Source organism: Xenopus laevis, chromosome 5S (assembly GCF_017654675.1).
Source record: "Xenopus laevis strain J_2021 chromosome 5S, Xenopus_laevis_v10.1, whole genome shotgun sequence".
In the NCBI taxonomy this organism is placed as follows: Eukaryota; Metazoa; Chordata; class Amphibia; order Anura; family Pipidae; genus Xenopus; species Xenopus laevis.
Window position 1 is genome coordinate 37,057,636 of NC_054380.1, and position 21,441 is coordinate 37,079,076.

Consider the following 21,441-nt stretch of genomic DNA (forward strand, 5'->3'; position numbering starts at 1 on the left):
CAGTAATGCTATTTCTATATGATTAAATAAGTCATTATTTATAGAACCATTGTTATTTAACTGCATTCAGCACATATAGGGTTTTCTTATATTGATTTGTTATTATGATTTTCCTTGTATTAATTTGTATACAGTATACTAAGCTAGCAGTTCATTGAATGAACCACGTCTCACTGTAACACCAAATACAGTACTAAAAAATTCAGCAAGCTTTTTATGTGCTTCTTGTCAACGATAGCACAGGTATGGGATCCTTTGTCCAGAAAGCTCTTGGGATCCTTTGCTCAGAAAGACTACTTAACCAGAAAACCCCAAGTCCCAAGCATTCTGGATGATAGGTCCCATACCTCTTCTAAACAAATGTTGCACCTCTGAATAGGGGTTTAACAAAAAAAAAGTCAGAAAACATCCAACTACAAGTACTCTACTTTAATGCATCAGTTAAAGTGCTGCTCCAGCAGACTTCTGAACTGAAATCCATTTTTTCAAAAAAAACAAACAAATTGATTTTTTTACATTTCATTTTGAAATCTGACATGTGGGTAGACATATTGTCAGTTTCCCTTGTGCCCTCAGTCATGTGAAGTGATAAACTTCATTGACCTGCACCCACAACGTCATTGCCCCTGCCACGCCACCAACCCCTGCTTGAAATAAGTGTCAGGGAAAGGTGGCAACCCTATTAAATAGTTAAGCTGGGTTCAACCCCTCCAAATGAACCCTGGAAGTTAGCCTTAGCAGATGGTCTATTTGCTAACACAGTTACAGTACTAAATAAGATCTTTACCCTACAGCGTGTATGTAGTAACATAGCATAGCTTTTTCTAAATCATCCTTTATTATATTGAATTATATTGAAATATTGAATATGTCACTTCTAAGTGCCTGTTTAGTCTGATTGCACACAAGCTAATTCTTGCATCTACCATATTATCTCTACACTAAGGAGGTCACTTATTAACAATTGAATTTCCTTTTTTTTTCTTCAAAAAATGTGTGGTTTTCTCATTTTTTAAAAAATCTCTAAAAAATGTATCAAGTGAAAAAAAACACAAAAGTCTTTCCTGCCAAACTTTGCAAAGTAAAAGTTCTCAAGGTGCTATAGAAGTCAACTAGAGGAGCACTGATCCTATTGGGCTTTTTTAAACAGATCCAAATGTTTTTTTCCTGATTTTCTTCACTACTAATTGTCTGATTTTTTTTTTCAGATCATTTTTTTTTGACTGTTCAGCCCATTTTTTCATTCATACTTTTTTGTATTCTGATTTTGTAATACATCTCATGACATTCGTAGTTTTACAGTTTGTGGGTTTAGTCATGGTTTCAAAAACCTCTGAAACCACTAAAATCTGACCTTTATTAAATAAGCCTATTAAAGTTACATCTGCTCATTTCCTTTGAAAATGGCTAGTTTTGCCATTTAGACCAAATTTGCAGAATGAAACCCAGTGTGACTGGTCCATGTCATATGAACCTTAAAAAGACAGTACATTGCCTCACTATAGGCCAGTCTATGTACAGTATGTCTGCCAGGGGTGTTACTGAAGATTCCAGTTCTCAGGTACTTATAGAGGCATATAGGCAGGTGTGCAAACTATGCTACACCCTAATGTTTTTTTGTTTAATAGGAAACTGCATTGTTTCTATGTTTCATGTGTTTGCTACACACAAAGAGATGGACTAAAAAATGATATCATACAGAACTGTGAAAAACACACTAAAATGATTTAAAAATTATTATCTAATGTTTCTTGGTAATGACAATGTATGATATCATTTTGTTAGTCCATCTATTTGTGTGTAGAGATGGCGCGAACTGTTCGCCGGCGAACTTGTTCGCGCGAACATCGGGTGTTCGCGCTCGCCGGAAGTTCGCGAACGTCGCGCGACGTTCGCCATTTTGGGTTCGCCATTGTTGGCGCTTTTTTTTGCCCTCTCACCCCAGACCAGCAGGTACATGGCAGCCAATCAGGAAGCTCTCCCCTGGACCACTCCCCTTCCCTATAAAAACCGAAGCCCTGCAGCGTTTTTTCACTCTGCCTGTGTGTGCTGAAGAGATAGTGTAGGGAGAGAGCTGCTGCCTGTTAGTGATTTCAGGGACAGTTGAAAGTTTGCTGGCTAGTAATCGTTTTGATACTGCTCTGTTATTGGAGGGACAGAAGTCTGCAGGGGTTTGAGGGACATTTAAGCTTAGGTAGCTTTGCTGGCTAGTAATCTACCTTCTACTGCAGTGCTCTGTATGTAGCTGCAGTGGGCAGCTGTCCTGCTTCTGATCTCATCTGCTGACTGCTGCAATAACAGTAGTCCTTGTAAGGACTGCTTTTATTTATTTTTTTGTTGTTTTACTACTACTACTACTACTACTATAAGAGCCCAGTGCTATTAGTCTAGCAGTGTTGGGGAGTGGGACTGGTGTGCTAATCTGCTGCTCCTAGTAGTTCAGCAGCACCAACTTTAATTTTTTTTTTTAATATTCATTTTTTTTTTATTTTACTTTTTTTTATTTTACTACCGCTGTAGTAGTGTATAAGTTGACCTTTTAGGCATTATTTGCCCTGTAGGCATTTTTTGCCCAGTGTGTTATTCAACCAACTGCCATCTAGCTGTGTGACCTTGTTCACATTCTGTCTAAATATCCATAATATTACCGTCTCCAGAAAAAACACCGGAGTGACTTTTTTCAAGCAGCCATAATATATTTTACGTAATCCGTATCCATCGCTGTAGTAGTGTATAAGTTGACCTTTTAGGCATTATTTGCCCTGTAGGCATTTTTTGCCCAGTGTGTTATTCAACCAACTGCCATCTAGCTGTGTGACCTTGTTCACATTCTGTCTAAATATCCATAATATTACCGTCTCCAGAAAAAACACCGGAGTGACTTTTTTCAAGCAGCATTCATATATTTTACGTAATCCGTATCCACCGCTGTAGTAGTGTATACGTTGATCTTGTGGGCAGTATTTGCACAGTGTTTTCTTCAATAATTTTTCTGGCAACTGTGCTTCAGTGGCTGCGACCAAAAAAATGACTATTTTCAGCATTTATATGGCATATTTTTTCTGGCCTCTGTGCTTCAGTGGCTGCGGCCAAAAAAACTGGGCAAACAATGCCTACAAGGTCAACGACGTTGACCTTGTAGGCATTGTTTGCCCAGTTTTTTTGGCCGCAGCCACTGAAGCACAGAGGCCAGAAAAAATATGCCATATAAATGCTGAAAATAGTCATTTTTTGCCATACGTTGACTCAACGTATATGGCAAAAAATTACTATTTTCAGCATTTATATGGCATATTTTTCTGGCAACTGTGCTTCAGTGGCTGCGACCAAAAAAACTGGGCAAACAATGCCTACAAGGTCAACGTATGGCAAAAAATGACTATTTTCAGCATTTATATGGCATATTTTTTCTGGCAACTGTGCTTCAGTGGCTGCAACCAAAAAAACTGGGCAAACAATGTCTACAAGGTCAACGTATGGCGAAAAATTACTATTTTCAGCATTTATATGGCATATTTTTTCTGGCAACTGTGCTTCAGTGGCTGCGTCCAAAAAAACTGGGCAAACAATGCCTACAAGGTCAACGTATGGCAGTTGTTTAAAGAGAACAGTAGATTACTAGCCAGCAAAGCTACCTAAGCTAAAATGTCCCTCAAATCCCTGCAGACTTCTGTCCCTCCAATACAGAGCAGTATCAAGCAGATTACTAGCCAGCAAACTTACTATCATCTGTCCCTGAAATCACTAACAGCTCTCCCCCTACACTATCTCTTCCAAGCACACACAGGCAGATTTTTCAGATACATTTTTGCCCTTGATCCCCCTCTGGCATGCCACTGTCCAGGTCGTTGCACCCTTTAAACAACTTTAAAATCATTTTTCTGGCCAGAAATGTCTTTTTTAGATGTTAAAGTTCGCCTTCCCATTGAAGTCTATGGGGTTCGCGAACCGTTCGCGAACCGCTCGCATTTTTGCGCAAGTTCGCGAATATGTTCGCGAACTTTTTTCCGACGTTCGCTACATCCCTATTTGTGTGTAGCAAACACATGAAACATATAATTGTGCACCTTCAAACACTTTTTTCGGTTCAATTGGTTTCACCAGAAATAAAGACTTTTTTTCAAATTACTTTCTATTTTCTATTTGTGACTGTTTTTCTAACATTGAAGTGCAAAGTTTCATTTAACTTTTCTAAATTGATAAATTTAGTTGATACATTTGTTATCTTTCTTCCCACTGAGCAGAATCCCTGAGTTTCATTAAAGGCAGCTTTTAGATACAATTGGAGACAGTAGTTGCTAATATTCTACAGATACTGCTGAGAAATGTATCAACTAATTGTATCAACTAAATGTAGCGTTCAGAATTCACCTGGATCACTGAGCTGCGTAACACTAGAAACAAGAACATTACACTTTAAATTTCAATTTTGTGGAAACCGTAAAAAAAATAAAAGATGGAAAGCAATTGAAAAAAGTCTTTGTTTATGGTGAACAATCTGAAAACAACTTAACTGGAAAAAGTGTTTGGAAGGTGAACAACCTCTTTAATTATGGAAGGGTATATAAGTCAGAATATACAGACTATATATATCCTGTCTCTGTACATAAATTTGTGCCAAAGGCAGTTGTTTTGATATATTTTGTTTGTACTGGAATCAGTTATTTGAGTGAGCTCTAATTCATATAATATATACATATATATATATATATATATATAATATATTATATAATATATTATATAATATATATTGGGTCTAAATGTCAATGAATATCTCACACCCAACTGCTGCAAGAAGACAGAATGAAGAGCAAAGAGATGCTGAGAGAGGACTAGTGTGTAATGGAATCTACCTCGGCTTCTCAAGATGGCGTCCAAGATGGCGTCCAAGATGGCGACCGCCTACCTCACCACATGGCTCTTGCTGGACACAGGTCTATGACCTCACCTCCCTCCCATTCCGGGATTGGTTGTCGGCGACGGAACGGACGCCGGCGTCAGAATCGGGCGCCGGCGTCAAGGCGTCAGCGTGGGGACGCTGGCGTCTGCGTCTGACGCAAGCGCGTCAAAAATTGGCGCCAACCCTGGGACTATTTAAACTCACTTCCCCTTCCACTCCTTGCCCAACTATAGGTTCCTGTTACTGTGTTCCTGGGTGTTATTTACTATATTGATTACTTGTGTACCGATTCCTGCCTGTCTTACGATTCCGCTTGTCTTCTGCCTGGTCTGACCTTTTTGCCTGTATTTTGACGATTCTTTGGATAAACCCTCTTGTACCTCGAACCTGGTCTGGTCTCCTCTTTGGTCTACACTATTACTGTGCCTTCGGGCCCGTTACAGTATAGTTGGGCCATGGACCCTTTGGAGGAGACTCCAGCTCCACCTGATGTCGGTGGCGCCATCCGCGGTTTGGCTTCCCGCATGCAGTCATACGAAGCCCAGCAGTCGCACTTCTAGAAGCTATCCTGGACAAGCTGTCGGCATTATCACCTGTGGCCCCGGTCCCTGTGGCCGTTCCTGCAAGCCCACTCCAACCCTCGGAGCCTCGCATTCCTGCGCCTCCCCTCTACAGCGGCGACCCTGATGCATGCAGAGGTTTCATCAACCAGTGCGAGATCCAGTTCCGAAGTGCGACTGCTGGGCTTCGTATGACTGCATGCGGGAAGCCAAACCGCGGATGGCGCCACCGACATCAGGTGGAGCTGGAGTCTCCTCCAAAGGGTCCATGGCCCAACTATACTGTAACGGGCCCGAAGGCACAGTAATAGTGTAGACCAAAGAGGAGACCAGACCAGGTTCGAGGTACAAGAGGGTTTATCCAAAGAATCGTCAAAATACAGGCAAAAAGGTCAGACCAGTTCGCCCTGCTGCCAGGTCAGTTTGCATCCGAACAGGCTAAAGTGGGGTACATCATTGCTCGCCTGCAGGGGAAGGCTTTGGAGTGGGCATCACCTTTGTGGGAGAAGAGGGACCCTTTGATTGACGACGCCAGGGCCTTCATCCGTGAACTACGGGTCGTTTTCGATGCCCCTGGTCGAGCTATGTCATCCTCGGCTCGCTTGTTCCAGATCCAGCAAGGCACTCGCTCTGTTCCTGAGTACGCAATCGAGTTCCGCACACTAGTGGCGGAGACCACCTGGAACAATGATGGATACCATGCCGCCTTCTACAACGGCCTAGCCATGCGTATCAAAAACGACCTGGTCTCCCGGGAAATTCCTTCTCGGTGGGAGGATCTGGTGGCGCTGGCCGTAAAGGTTGACACCCGACAGAGGGAATTTCAAGTCGAGCTCAACAGAGAGCGTTCGAAGAAGTATCCCCGGTTCCAATCCACACTGGCTCCCCGCTTCCAGAGACCCCTACTCTTCAACCCGGCTACTGCTTCTCCCTCTCCTACTCCTGCGGCTTCTGCTTCCTCTGCTCCATCTTCTGAGGAACCCATGCAGATAGGACGGGCTCGTCTCTCTGAACAGGAGAAGCTACGGAGAAGGGCTGCTGGTCTATGCCTGTATTGTGGGGGTAAATCGCACTTCGCCCATGAGTGTCCGGTGAAGCCGGGAAACGCCAGCACCTAGGTAGGTTTAGGGAGACCTATCTGGGTGGTGTTTGTTATCCTCCCCAACCTTCTATTCAACGCTTTCTTCTTCCGGCACAGATCCAATTCGGTTCCCAGAAAATCCCAGTGCAAGCGTTCCTGGACTCTGGTGCTGCTTGAAATTTTATGGACAGAGGATTTGCTGTTCGTCATGCGGTCCCCCTACAACCCTTGGCTTCTCCTCTGCGAGTATTGGCTATTGATGACCGCCCTCTGTCTTCGGCCATTATCTCTCAAACCACCGCTGAACTTTCTCTAAGAGTGGGCACCATGCATCTGGAGAGATTGGCCTTTCTACTCATTGACTGCCCTTCAACTCCACTCGTTCTGGGGCTCCCCTGGCTGTGCACTCATAACCCAGTCATTGACTGGTCATCCATGCAAATCTCCCGCTGGAGTCCCTATTGCCTTCAGAACTGTTTGCCTGCCGTACCTCTTATCAAAGTGTCTTCTGTGTCTTCCAATTTTTCCCTTCCATCCGCCTATCAAGATTTTACCGATGTCTTCAATAAGGGCTCTGCAGAGACTCTTCCTCCTCACCGACCATATGACTGTCCGATCGAACTTCTTCCTGGTTCCATGCCTCCCCGGGGTCGCACCTATCCTCTCTCCCCCTCTGAGACGGCCGCCATGAAGACCTACATTCAGGAGAATCTCCAAAGAGGCTTCATTCGCCCTTCTTCTTCTCCTGCTGGTGCCGGATTTTTCTTTGTTGAAAAAAAAGACGGAGGTCTGAGACCATGCATCGATTATAGGGGGTTAAACAAGATCACCATTAAAAACCATTACCCTCTCCCCCTAATCTCCGAACTCTTCGATCAACTAAGAGGGGCCAAGATCTTCACCAAGCTGGATCTTCGGGGTGCCTATAACCTCATTAGAATTCGTAAGGGGGATGAATGGAAGACCGCCTTCAATACCCGAGACGGGCATTACGAATACCTAGTCATGCCCTTTGGACTCTGTAACGCCCCAGCGGTCTTCCAGGAGTTTGTTAATGATATATTCAGAGACTTGTTGGGACAAAGCGTTGTCGTCTATCTGGATGACATTCTTATCTTTTCCAAAGATCTCCACGAGCATCGCTCCCAAGTGAAGGAAGTTCTTCTTCGCCTAAGAAAAAATAGTCTCTTCGCCAAATTTGAAAAGTGCTCCTTTGAAGTATCCTCCATCCCTTTTCTCGGGTACATCATCTCCCAGCAGGGTTTCAAGATGGATCCAGCCAAGGTCTCGGCAATTCTTGATTGGCCCCTCCCCACAAGTGTTAAGGCTATCCAGAGGTTTATTGGCTTTGCCAATTACTACAGACAATTTATTAAAGGTTTTTCTTCTAAGATCTCTCCCATCCTGGCCCTTATCCGCAAGGGGGGTAAACCACAGCACTGGCCTCCTCCAGCCTTGGACGCCTTTGAATCCTTGAAAACTGCCTTTTCTTCTGCACCTATTCTCAGACACCCCGAGCTTCTTCTTCCTTTTTTCCTCGAAGTCGACGCCTCAGATGTGGGAGCTGGAGCTGTCTTATCACAGAGATCATCCTCGGATGGGAAGTTACACCCCTGTGCATTCTTCTCTAAGAAATTTTCTTCCCCCGAGCAGAACTACGATGTGGGGAATCGTGAGTTATTGGCAGTGAAGCTCGCCCTGGAGGAGTGGAGACATTTATTGGAAGGATCCTCCATCCCCGTGACCATCTTTACAGACCATAAAAACCTTGAATTTATCCAATCCCTCAAACGCCTGAATCCCCGACAAGCCAGATGGTCATTGTTCTTTTCCCGTTTTAACTTCATTATCACTTTTCGTCCTGGCTCTAGAAATAGAAAAGCTGATGCCTTGTCAAGAAGTTTTGTTCCTGAAGTTCCCTGTTCCGAAGATCCTGAACCCATTGTACCTCCCTCCAAGATCATCGCTGCTCTATTTCCCTCCTTGGCCTCACAGATCCTTTCCGCTCAAATTTCGGCTCCTGACAATATTCCTCCTGGGGTTGCATTTGTTCCTCCTGATTGTCGTCAGTCTCTTCTTTCTCAGGCTCACAGTTCTAAACAGGCCGGCCATCCCGGAGTGGAAAAGACTACCGAACTCCTTTCTCGCCTGGTGTGGTGGCCATCCATGAGAAAGGACGTCAAAAACTTCATTTCTTCTTGTACCATCTGTGCCACTTCCAAATCTGGACATTCTCCCCCCAAAGGACTTCTTCTTCCTTTACCCATTCCATCTCGTCCCTGGACTCATCTTGCCATGGATTTTATTGTGGATCTGCCTGTTTCCTCCGGTCACACTGTCATATGGGTTGTCGTTGACAGGTTCAGCAAGATGGCTCATTTCATTCCCCTCCATAAACTCCCCTCTGCTCCTGAACTTTCCAAGCTGTTCATCCAACACATTTTTCGTCTCCATGGCTTTCCTGCCGAGATCGTCTCTGACCGAGGCTCACAATTCGTCTCTAGATTCTGGAGATCCCTGTGCAAAGCTCTCAACATTTCCTTGCAATTTTCTTCTGCTTATCACCCACAGTCGAATGGAGCCGTTGAAAGAGTGAACCAGGCATTAGAACAGTTTCTTCGCTGCCATGTCTCCCTGTGCCAGGACGATTGGTCGGATCTCCTTCCCTGGGCTGAGTTTGCCCATAACAACGCCTTCCATTCTTCCTCACATCAATCCCCTTTTTTCTGTGTATACGGTCAGAATCCATTGGCATTCCCTCAGGATCTTCTCCTCACCAATGTCCCTGCCGCCAACGATCAGGCTGCCCACATGATGGCTATTTGGGCTGCTGTTTCTTCTAATCTGCTGAAGAGCTCCCAGGTCCAGAAGAGGTCTGCCGACAAGAAGAGGATTTCCGCTCCACCCTATGCTCCTGGTGACAAAGTTTGGCTTTCCACCCGTAACATCCGCCTGAAGATTCCGACCCCCAAGCTTGGTCCCAGATTCATCGGTCCCTTTCCTGTCATTGAAGTCATCAATCCGGTGGCGGTTCGTCTTCAACTCCCTCCTGAGATGCGGATCCCAAATGCTTTCCATGTTTCTCTTCTCAAACCTGCTGTATCTTCTTCCTCTTCTTCTTCTCCCCCAGCTCCAGTCCTGCTTGATGGTCACCAGGAATTCGAGGTGAAGAAGATTTTGGACTCTCGTCTTTCCAGGGGCACTCTTCAATATCTCATCGAATGGAAGGGGTTCGGTCCCGAGGAGTGCTCCTGGGTCAGGAGCTCAGATGTCCATGCGCCCATCTTGGTTCGTAGATTCCATAAATTATTCCCTCTCTCCCCTAGTCTCGGTGGTCCTGAGGCCCCCCCTAAGGAGGGGGGTACTGTAATGGAATCTACCTCGGCTTCTCAAGATGGCGTCCAAGATGGCGTCCAAGATGGCGACCGCCTACCTCACCACATGGCTCTTGCTGGACACAGGTCTATGACCTCACCTCCCTCCCATTCCGGGATTGGTTGTCGGCGACGGAACGGACGCCGGCGTCAGAATCGGGCGCCGGCGTCAAGGCGTCAGCGTGGGGACGCTGGCGTCTGCGTCTGACGCAAGCGCGTCAAAAATTGGCGCCAACCCTGGGACTATTTAAACTCACTTCCCCTTCCACTCCTTGCCCAACTATAGGTTCCTGTTACTGTGTTCCTGGGTGTTATTTACTATATTGATTACTTGTGTACCGATTCCTGCCTGTCTTACGATTCCGCTTGTCTTCTGCCTGGTCTGACCTTTTTGCCTGTATTTTGACGATTCTTTGGATAAACCCTCTTGTACCTCGAACCTGGTCTGGTCTCCTCTTTGGTCTACACTATTACTGTGCCTTCGGGCCCGTTACATAGTGAAAATAAACTTGACTATTGCAGAATTGTTAATTGATTGAATTTACAAAGTTTCTTATTTCAGTATGATGAAGCTTGTATTCAATTTTAATTTTCGCGATAGTTCCCCTTTAATATCCTCCTGCAAGCAATCCCAAGTGGTCTTATGGCAAAATGCCGTCCATTCGCTTCAGCAAAAACAAAACATCAAGCTAATTTGTTGATAATGAAGTGCAATTTGCTTGGTTATTGCTGTAATATCTTATCTGTTAAGAAATAATAATTATCACTTTATGAACAATATTAACCTGACAAAGCATGCAAGTAACTGTGTCTTTACTCTGTTGAAAACTATAATATAATTTTCTATATTGAAAAATATAATTATTTTAAATCTCAAAGCAAGGTATCTTAATATTTGTTTTTAACACAACATTATTAGGTTAGGCCAATTACACTCCAGTTTTCAAATAAAGCTACATATTCTCAGCAGAATTAATATCTGGTCTTCTAACTGGGCCATCATAAGGTATTCCATCTGTCAAGGTCGGGCCAAGTCAAGTAATGGGTGCAAAGCCCTCTAATCATCTGCTCCCACCGTTCAGGAGAGGGAGGAGCGTGGATGAGCCTGTGCAAATATCCACTCCAGAATCTAAGTACTAGGGGCAACCATGCCTCATTGTATTTAAGCATAGGTAGAGAAGTTCTCCAATGGCAAGCCTTTTATTGTTAGCCTTCCCAAACAAAATGTTTACCCTCCTCTTAAGACACTGAGGGGCAGATTTATCGAGGGGCAGATTTATCGAGGGGCAGATTTATCAAGGGTCTAATTTCGAAGTGAAAAAAAATTCAAAATTCGACCAACGAATAGGAAAGTCCTACATTCAAAGTCGAAGGATTTTGTAAGATCATACGATCATACTACTATTGTACAATCGTACTTCGAATTGAACGATTCGAATGATTTAATCATACTATCGTACGATTTTACAAAAAATCCTTCGACTTCCAAATACTGGCTATAGGTTCTAGGAGGTCCCCATAGGTTAACATAGCAATTTGGCAGGTTAAAGGTGGCAAAATGTCGAAGTTTTTTAAACAGACAGTACTTCGATTATCGAATAGTCGAAGCATTTTCACTTAGAATCGTCGAAGTCGAATTTGGCCTATTTGATGGTCGAAGTACCCAAAAATTACTTTGAAATTCGAAGTTTTTGAATTCGAATATTCACTTCTAATTCACTTCAACCCTTAGTGTGCCCCTCAGTGTTATTTTTCTCTTGTGTTTGAGGGCATTGCCTTGCTAGATAAATTTACTACATGGGTCAATGCAGTCAACAGTAACAAGGCTTTGTGTGTTCAGTTTTGCCCATTGTGTCTCATGAAATCTAGATATAAACTCTTAAATCAAAGTAGCCACTTGACTGTTTGCAGTACTACCCGGTACAGAGAGAAGTCTTCTTTAGTACATGTAAGTATAATTTTAATAGTGAACTGGGAATGACTGACTCATTTTTAATATAACCCCTTATTAATTCTACAAATTGCTAATCCATACTAAAGGGCCCTTAAGATGTAATTATCTTGTTATTACCTTTACATATAAACACAAATCCTAACTTTTTGAACACCAGAACATTATCTGGTCCAGTCTTGGCAATTAAAGGAGAAGGAAAGGGAAAATCACAGAGGGGTGCCAAAATGTTAAGCACCACCCAAAAACAACTTGTCTTTTAACTCCACTGCCCACGGTCGTCCGGCCCAAGGCAGTAGAGATGATTGAAGAAGCAGAAAAAGATTGCGATGTGGTGCTCCAGTACTCCAGACTAGTGTAGTTATCAGTGAAGAGCAACACCGGCATGGAGTATAAGGATAGTGGTTATTATCACTGAGGGGAGCCTAAGCTTTAGCATCCCCCTGTTATTATAACTCTATTTTACCTTTAAGTGATGCTATACACAAAGGTTGGGAATTTTTTATCCTCCTATTTGTAACTGTATGTTATTGACCCAATTGGATACTTATTGGGTACAGGGGCCCGCTATCACCTGTCTCTTATAGTACAAGGCACATAATCAATATAATTCTGTATATTTATTTATTGCTATGTTTAGCCTCATTGTTTACAGTATTTTAAAAATATACAGCCCTAACTATGCAAGTATCACTATATATCTATAAAGCTATACATATATACATTACAGATAAAAGCTGTATTTGCTAAGAGAAGATGAAAGCAGAGTTGTTACAAACTTTTTTATTTGCACTACTGTTTGCTATCTGCAGGGGAGCCTTTGCCAGACTTAAAGACCATCTATAGCAAGGAATAATGGCAGCGCTGCAGTAACAACAAAAGACCATAAAAATACTTCACCTATACTCTTTAAATGATACCACTGTGCCCTATAGTAATCTTGGAGGTGTGAATCCCACACCACTGGCAGAATAACTGCCTTTCTACTCAGATTAAAAAATTTTAATTGAAAAAAAATTGAAAAATCAAGATTTATTGAAAAATTCTGACGTTTTGAACACCAAGGGGCATATTTCATCAAGAGTCGGATTTAGAGATTATGGGAGTTTATAAAAACTCGAAATTCGAAAAAAATCTAAATTTTTATTTTTTTTAAATTTGAGTGAATAGGATTCGACCCACAAACTCGAATTGAATCTGGTTTGAGTTTTTTCAGAAATTTAAAAAAAAAATGAATCCAAACAACTCCAAATTGATTATAGGAGGTCCCCCATAGGCTAAAACGCCAATTTGGCAGGTTTTAGATGTTGCATAGTCGAATTTGAATTCTTAAAGGGACAGTACATGATACATTTCTAAATTGTAATTTTTTTTAAACTCAAATCAAATTTGGACTATTCCCTAGTCGAATTACACTAAAATAAACTCAATTTAAAAATTTGAATTTTTATTGATAAATCTGCCCCCAACTGTGCTCAAGGATAACAAACCAGACTGTGACCAACACAAACTGCTAAATACCCTCCCTAGAAGTGAATAGCGCCATATATATATATATTTTTTCTTTTTTTTGCAAAAATGCTCATGCGAGTGCGCTGAGCAATTTTAAGTTCTAATTTCAGCTATATTTCTACTTTAAAGGCTGATATGTTTTGCTCAAAGCACTAAATAAGGCTTAAACATAGAGGTCCAGAGTTTAAATTATTGTATTCTTAAAGGCTTCCAGCTGGGGCCAGCTAACTGCAACTCTGATAATCCTTTATTTAAGACTTTAAGCTAGATCATCCTCTTTTGAGCCTATTCCGAAATGGACTTTGACTCTAGACTGCAAATGGCCTCACAAAAAAATAGCCTCAAAAAATATGTATATTTTTTAAACACTCCATTACATAATTACATTCTGGGAAACGGCACAATAAAGCATTTTACTGTACATTGTTAACAATAAATTGTATAAAACATTTATTTAAAAGCTCTAATTTTGTTTGAAAAGTACAAACAGTGCCTGTTCAAGGTTTTTCTATTCGCTGTTCATTGATTGAATCTTTTATTTTTGTGCTACTGCTTTAAGAGTCAGCTGTCATTTATCCCATAATACCTTCCATGCTTTACTGATAAAGGTTGTCCATATTTTTCCCCTGCAAGGCAGATGGCTGTGTCAGAACAGGCTGATATTTTGTTTGTAAGCAGCTGCTGATGTGGTGGCAAAATAATCAGTGTCATAGCAAGAGAGCAATTCATCTAAAGATTTCTGACTGTGTCCTTACAGGATTCTATTATTAATCAACATACCCATCTGGGTCACAGAATCTGGATGAAAATCTGAACTAGCCTTTTTTTTGTTTGCAGAGAGGTTAGGGTATCATCTGATCTTGGCAGTGGTCTAAGCAAGAAAAATGCGTTTGCAGAATATTCACCCATTAGTTAGCTGAGCAGATGCAAAACCTGGTTCCATATTATAAAAGTTTAGATATCGACCTTTGTGCCTTAGCACTTCACAAAGCTCCGGCTAATGAGCCATTTAATGCATATGAATTTCAGTTAGTGAACATGCCATGTTTGCTGTAAGACACAGATTAAAGTGCAATCTATATAGACTATGTATTGAAATGTAAACCTGTCCTTTATTGCATGATATAAAGAGACATAAACAGGCATATGATGTTGCTGTATCAGTGATTTGCAGCTCAGCCGTGCCCGTATATCTGTTACTGAACCTATGATCCGTAACAATCCAGTAGCGATTCCTTGCATTTAAGAAAATTGTCACTCTGCGCTTATCCTTGCCAGGATAAGAAAACCTTATGGCATTTTGTTATACAGTATAACATGAACTATTTCAAAATGCCCTCACCTGTGGAAAAGCAAGGTTTAATGGTGCAAGCTTTAAAAGAATCTGTTATGTGGTTGCTTCTTCCCAAAATACATGATGAAACAAGGAAAATGGGATTTAATTAGGCCATATCCAAACACGCCTGCCTAAAATTTGAAAAAAAAATCTCATGTATTTTCAGGTAAGACCAACCAAGACCAAATTACATACAATTTATAATTGGTGAAAACACTATATCAGCTATATTTTTCTATTGGTAGTGAGGGTTTCTGCAACTGCCCAATACAGTTAAAAATCCCCAATTAATACGCCATTTATTAGGCTCCACAAAGATCACCTGATTGGAGTTTTAAAGTAGGGTAGGTACAACAGGCAGTTTAAATTAAGAGCTAAATACAATTTGTATTCACTGTTTTTCTCTTTGTCTTATACAGGACTTTAAATATTAAACATATTAAAGTCTTATCAAGGTGGGAATTCTTTTTTGGTCCTAGACCAATCTTGTTAAGAAAATAAATTTTGATCTACCAGTAGCTTTTGAGCTGGTGACCAGGTTATGGCATTGGTCAAAACAAATCCACTGGATCACCCCTATGTTTGCTTCCCATTTAGATCTTTTAAAAATAAATGTCTTAAAGAGTAGTTGACCTATTGACATACAATAGTATGTATTTTCTTTTATCATAATGGGATATTTGTGGCTCTGTAACAGTAACGACCATTTGTTTAAGGTGTGGACACAAAGATTAATGATGCATTATGCTATTTATGAAAATTTTTAGCCAATTTTTACCAAAATAATAAAATTGTTACATCATAAAAGAAAATGTAATACTAAGTAACTTTTTAACGTTTAATCACTTTCAATGATCTTTTAAAGTAATTGCTTTTGGAAGTAGTTTCTGTCCCTCGCCATTCTTACATATACTACAGGTCTGGGATCCTTGGTTTGGAAACCCCTTATCCAGAAAGCTCCAAATTAAAGGAAGGCCATCTCCCATCGACTTCATTATAAACAAATATTTAGCATTGTAAAAAATGATTCCCTTTTCCTCTGTAATAATAAAACAGTAACTTTGTTTAGATATCATTAATCCTTATTGGACAGTCCTATTGGGTTTATTTGATGTTTAAATTATTTTTTATTAAGTTAAAGTATTTGGATCCAAATTGCAGAAAGACCCCTTGTATGGAAAACCCCAGATCATGAGCATTTTGAATAACAGGTACCAAAACATTGTATCATTAGTCCACTCTCCTCGAGCCAAGACTGCAATTTTCCCACCGTACCTTGTGAGCTTTTATAATTCTTCTTCTCAGGTCTGTTAATCGCAGCTATAATCTGCCCGGTTCAACCTGAATTTACCCACAATGCAGCATTCATTTGCAGAATTATAGGGCAATTTTGTCTGCTGCAATCAGGTGCCCTCACCCCCTCGGGGCCCACCAGCTGAGTCACGAGCGAATCTGCACAGAAAATCGCTTTTGGAGGGGGGTAGTTATGTTACTGGTGCTAATCTGTCTCCTGATACCACTGGAGTAGTTAGTGGTTAGTAAACTATGTGCTAATAGTTGCTAGTTGTACCCATGTAGGTAGGGCACACCATGTACTTATATGCTGGTTAACTGTGTCTAGTCCTGTGGATAATGGTGGTAAATGAGCTCTTTATTTCCCCAAGCCAAGGAGCAAAGCTCCCATATCTGAAATATGCATTTCTCCAAAAGTGATTGTTAAATCCAAGCATTCATTGTTCTGTGCCATTTTCTACATAATGTAGTGAGTGGTAGCACTGAATCAATAAGTGTAGGATGTTTCATTTTACCTTGACAAGTAGAATGGCAGGTCCTACTCAGACTGATGCAAGTACTCAGGGTATGAAGCGACTGTTTCGACTATTACAGACCCATTTTTACTGAACATTTTTAAGGATAAAATGTGAAGGGTTTCCCATAAACATTAACAAACTATTTTTTTTTTTCTTTATTCCGGCTATTATAAATCAAGTGCATGTAACTGGAAGATGTTATTAATGGCAGCCTTTAGCATTCTCTTTTCATATATTTTCGCTTACTATTTTTTTAATAGAATTAACCGCAGAAGAAAAAGCACAGAAAGTGACAAGAGCTATGCGTAAGCAGTCTGTGGAGGTGAAAGAGAAGTGGGACAGCCTGAACTCTCAGGCCAGCAGTTGGCAGAAGCAAGTGGACAAAGCCTTGGAGAAGCTGAAGGAGTTACAAAGTGCAATGGAAGAACTGGATGTGGAGTTAATGAGTGCAGAACGAATACGGGGAAGCTGGAAACCTGTAGGAGATCTGTTAATTGATTCCTTGAAGGATCACATTGAGACAACAACAGTAAGTCTTAATGACTTAAATGAATGTCATAGAATATAGTTGCTGATCAGTCTTCACATTGATAAAGATTATATACAGAAGCCTCCTTGCGTTAAAGGAACATTAACAGCAAGAACTGAGAGTGTTTTAAAGTGATGAAAATGTAATATACCGTTGGCCTGTACTGATAAAAACTATGGGGCATATTTATCAAGGGTCGAATTTCGAATTGAAAAAACGTTGAAATTCAAATTCAAAAAGACCAATCGAAATTAAGTAGAAGTTTTTTTTTTGGTCGAATAGGTCAGTTTTCGATCGAATAGGTCCGTATTCGCCTGAATTAGAAACATACGAATCGAAGGAACAGGGCATTCGATCAAATTCGATTCGCAATTTTTCCCAAAATAACCTTTGATTTTTCAAAGTCCACCAATTGACTCCAGTTCTAGGAGGTCCCCCATAGGCTAAAACATCAATCAGGCAGGTTTTAGATGAAGAATGGTCGAAGTCGAAGTTTTAAAGAGATAATACGGGGCATATTTATCAAGGGTCGAGTTTCGAATTGAAAAAACTTTGAAATTCGATTTCAAAAAGACCAACTGAAGTGAAGTCGAAGTTTTTTTGGGTCAAAGAGGTCCGTATTCGGCTGAATTCTAATCGTACAATCAAAGGAATAGCACGTTCGATCGAATTCGATTCAAAGTTTTTCCCTCAAAAAACTGATTTCTCAAAGTCCAACAATTGACTCCATATAGGTTCTAGGAGATCCCCCATAGGCTAAAACAGCACTTCGGCAGATTTTAGATGGCGAAGTCGAATTTTTTAAGAGACCGTACATGATAAATTTCGATATTCGAATTTCAAAGTTTTTTTCAAATATGAATCGAATTTGGACTATTCCCTAGTCGAAGTACACAAAAAAATTGTTCGAAATTCTAATTTTTTACATTCAAAAATTCACCTCGACCTTTGATAAATCTACCCTTACTTGTTTGCTTCAAAAACTCTTAATATACTTTATATAAATAAGTTGCTCTGTAGCCATGGGGCCAACCATTTTGAAATTACTGGTCCTTTAATGCATAAATAAAAGGAATAGGTGGCATATGTTTCAATACAAGCTGGCCACAGCAAAATTGCCTTGTTCTGTAGTGTTTAGAAAGGTGACCAAACTCAGGGCCAGATTTATAAATGGTGTGTCCCTAGACTGCTGGACCACCGACCCGCTCCCAAATACCCTGACCCACTTGCAAAAGCCTCTACCCACACTTGCACAGCCCCACCACTTACCTCCTTCACCTACTTTGCAATTCCCTGGATTGCCGCACAGGGGACTGGGTGGGCTGGTTCAGATGTGGGCAGAATGATGCCCCCAGTTTTTTGCTGCCCTAGACATGGGCCTTTGTGGCTTGCCCACAAATCTGGGCCTGAACAGGCTATTTTTTTCTTAAAAAGTACAGCTGAGATTTTTGAATTTGAAATAAACTCAAATATTTGAAAATTCCAAGTTTGATAAAATTGCCCTCAAGTAACATGAAAATGCTAAAACTTTTTAAAGCTAGCACTCCAGCAGTTGTGACCTGTATCTCATTGTTTGTTACCCAATGACTTGCTGGATATCAGAACTTTGCTGTGCCATAAGTCTGCTAGATTTAAACCACAATGGTTCCATGATTAAAAATAGTTCTTTTGAGCAGGTCGCATCTGTTTTTGCTCCACTTCTTTTAGTGGCATTCTTATTCATTTGACGCTCAAGGATGCCACTGGTTTGGATTTGTATGCTCTGACACACTTCAAGGGAAGGGCTTTGAAATAGTCAAGTGGACACATCCGCTTCATCATTGATGTTGGCCTTTTAGTTCAGCCAATTTAGTTTTCTGCCTGAAGCAAGCTGTAGCCTTGGCTTTATAGGACTCCGAATATTGCTCAAGCAGCAAGGTTTTTATACTGCAATACAAGGACCTCTATAGGAGTGGGAGAGAAATATTTGTGAGGTTACCCAATTAAAATAACTTTATCTAATATAAGTAATTACTAATATAAACATGAAACATTGCTTTTATACTTTAATGCTATATCTACAGGCATTTCAACATTCTTTTTTTTAAAATTACTTGTTTATAAAAACAACTCCATACACTGACTACAGCAATATTGCACAAAGGGGCCCCACACAACATGTATGTGAAATGCTGCCATACAGGCTATGATGTTGATCCTTACACTTTTTTTTTTTAAAGGCACCTGTACCATCATGTTTTCTAGCAGACTAGTGTTTAGAATATGGGATTACCTATGCAGATATATTTATTGAATTTCTCATTGCCTGACCTAAAAGGAAACCTAAAAAGAAAACCTAATTACTGTGGCCCCATCCAACTGGAAATGTCTCCCACCCCAGTGTTGACTTGTCACTGTCATTCCCCTGTCCTGCTTCTTGTCTTGGCATTCTATGCACAGTAAGAGGTGATAATGAGCTTGTGTTCAGCCTGCAGGGTCAAAACTAGGGGTAGGCAGAAGAGGCACCTGTGCCTAGGGTGCAACGAAAGGGGGGCTCTGGGCAGGTAAAGTGTCTTCTACCTACCCCTAGTCCGTGTTCCCTCCCCTCCTCTTTCTCTCTCCTTCGTCCCTCCCCTCCGTCGCTCTCCCTTCCCTCAGTCGCTCTACAGTCCCTCCCCTCCGATGCTTTCCCCTCTCTCCTCCCCTCACCTACTGCCCATGCACGCACAAGGTAGCAATCCCACGCACAGGGGCTGGCCAGGTTGCCTTCCTGCCAGCCTGGAAGATCAGGGGTCCCCAACACTTTGTTTTACCCATGAGCCACATTCAATTGTAAAAAGACTTGGGGAGCAACACTAGCATGAAAAAGCTCCTGGGGGTGCCAAATAAGGGCTGGATTGGCATCCCCTATGTGGATAGGCAGTCTAAAGGAGTCTCTGTTTGATAGTGCATCTGGTTTTTACGCAGCTGAAACTTACCTCCAAGCCTAGACTGGAGCAGTACCCTGTGCACCTCCCCATTACTCTGGAAAGTGGGTGGCATGCCTTGCATAAAACTTTGCCATCCTAACCTGAGCCTGTGTGGCCTTCCCACTAATCCAGGCATGAGAGCTGCCATATGATGTCCACTTGTGGGAGGGGCTTCTAGATTTTAAAGGGGAACTTCACCCAAATTAACACTCACAACACAGAACTCACTGAATAAAACAGAAGATTTTATTCACACCAGACACAGAGGGTTCTTACAACAGGCACACTTCACACTCTCCAGCAATTACTTCTTCAAACACTTCCAGTTACCTTTATTTCAAAGAATCAGTTCTGAGTAGGCACACCTGCCTTAGGATCATGGATTACACTTAACCGACTAGTGGTCTGGTATATACTACACCCATATCCCCCCACTCTCCAATAGTGGCCCGATACCTACTGGGTGATACCCCTCCACTCTTTCTCGTTAGGACCCTTTTCCATCCAAGTCCTGTCCAGAGACCCAGGTGTCCTTCCTACCTTTTTCCTAAACTATCACTTCTTACTTACGGAGTGCCCGTAGAAAACTAATTCTACTTTCCTACTTGATGGGGCCCCAGCTGCCCTTACTAAATAACCTCAGTCTCGTGTACCTAGTGCTCGCTTACTTGAGATCTCACTGTCTATCTTTTCCCATGTGCCATTAATGTCTCCACTCACCGACCAGCTAATGTTACTTCGGCCACGCCCCCCCATCAATACAGCTCACCTTGGGCTGGGCACTTCCTTTTATAGCCCTCTATGTCCCACAGTGGCCTCTGGTGGCCGGGGTAAAAATAACATCTAAACTAAACTAAAACTCTGCCATCTAGTGGCGATTTAAACAAATTCCACTCAACAATTTACATTTTTGTCTCTAAAAAAAGATAACATTCTACTCACATACTCTAAACAAAGAACGAATGTGTAAACATTTATTAAGGATAATTTGATTTTTGCCAGAAAAAAAGTTATAAAACATTGTAAAATAAACAATGTACTGTATTTAATGCTATTTGTGGAAATTGTCCATTAAAAAGAATTAGCTGCAGTATTTTCACAGACCACACATAAGGCATTAAAGGAGAAGAAAAAGCAGAATAACTGGGTGTTTCTAATTGTTTTCCTTGTACCGGCTGAGACTTTTCTTCTACTATTTTCTTACTAATTTCTGTACAGTGCATTTGCCCAGCTTCAACAAGTGCACTGCTTGCAATCAATGGAACCCAGGCTGATACATTTTTTGAAGAAAATTGCTGGCCCTGTCCTAGGGTAGGAGATATTGCTGGGGGGGGGAGGGGTTGCAAAAGCTTAACTGCTCGGTTAAATAAGAAAAAAAACCTATAAAAAGTGGCAATGACAAAGGCACATTTTTAAACATTAAATGAAAACTGCTTTTT

The 21,441-nt window shown here is 41.4% G+C and overlaps 1 protein-coding gene across 6 annotated transcripts in view; it reads left to right on the forward strand.

Annotated features, from left to right (window-relative positions):
• The window catches only part of utrn.S (utrophin S homeolog), a 446,216-nt gene that overhangs the window by 334,944 nt on the left and 89,831 nt on the right, over window positions 1–21,441 (forward strand). For all 6 annotated transcript variants that reach the window (XM_041564420.1, XM_041564418.1, XM_018265201.2 and 3 more), the window contains one exon: window positions 16,786–17,054. In XM_041564420.1, coding sequence (XP_041420354.1) covers window positions 16,786–17,054 — 269 coding nt within the window. The remainder of the gene's footprint in view (window positions 1–16,785; window positions 17,055–21,441) is intronic.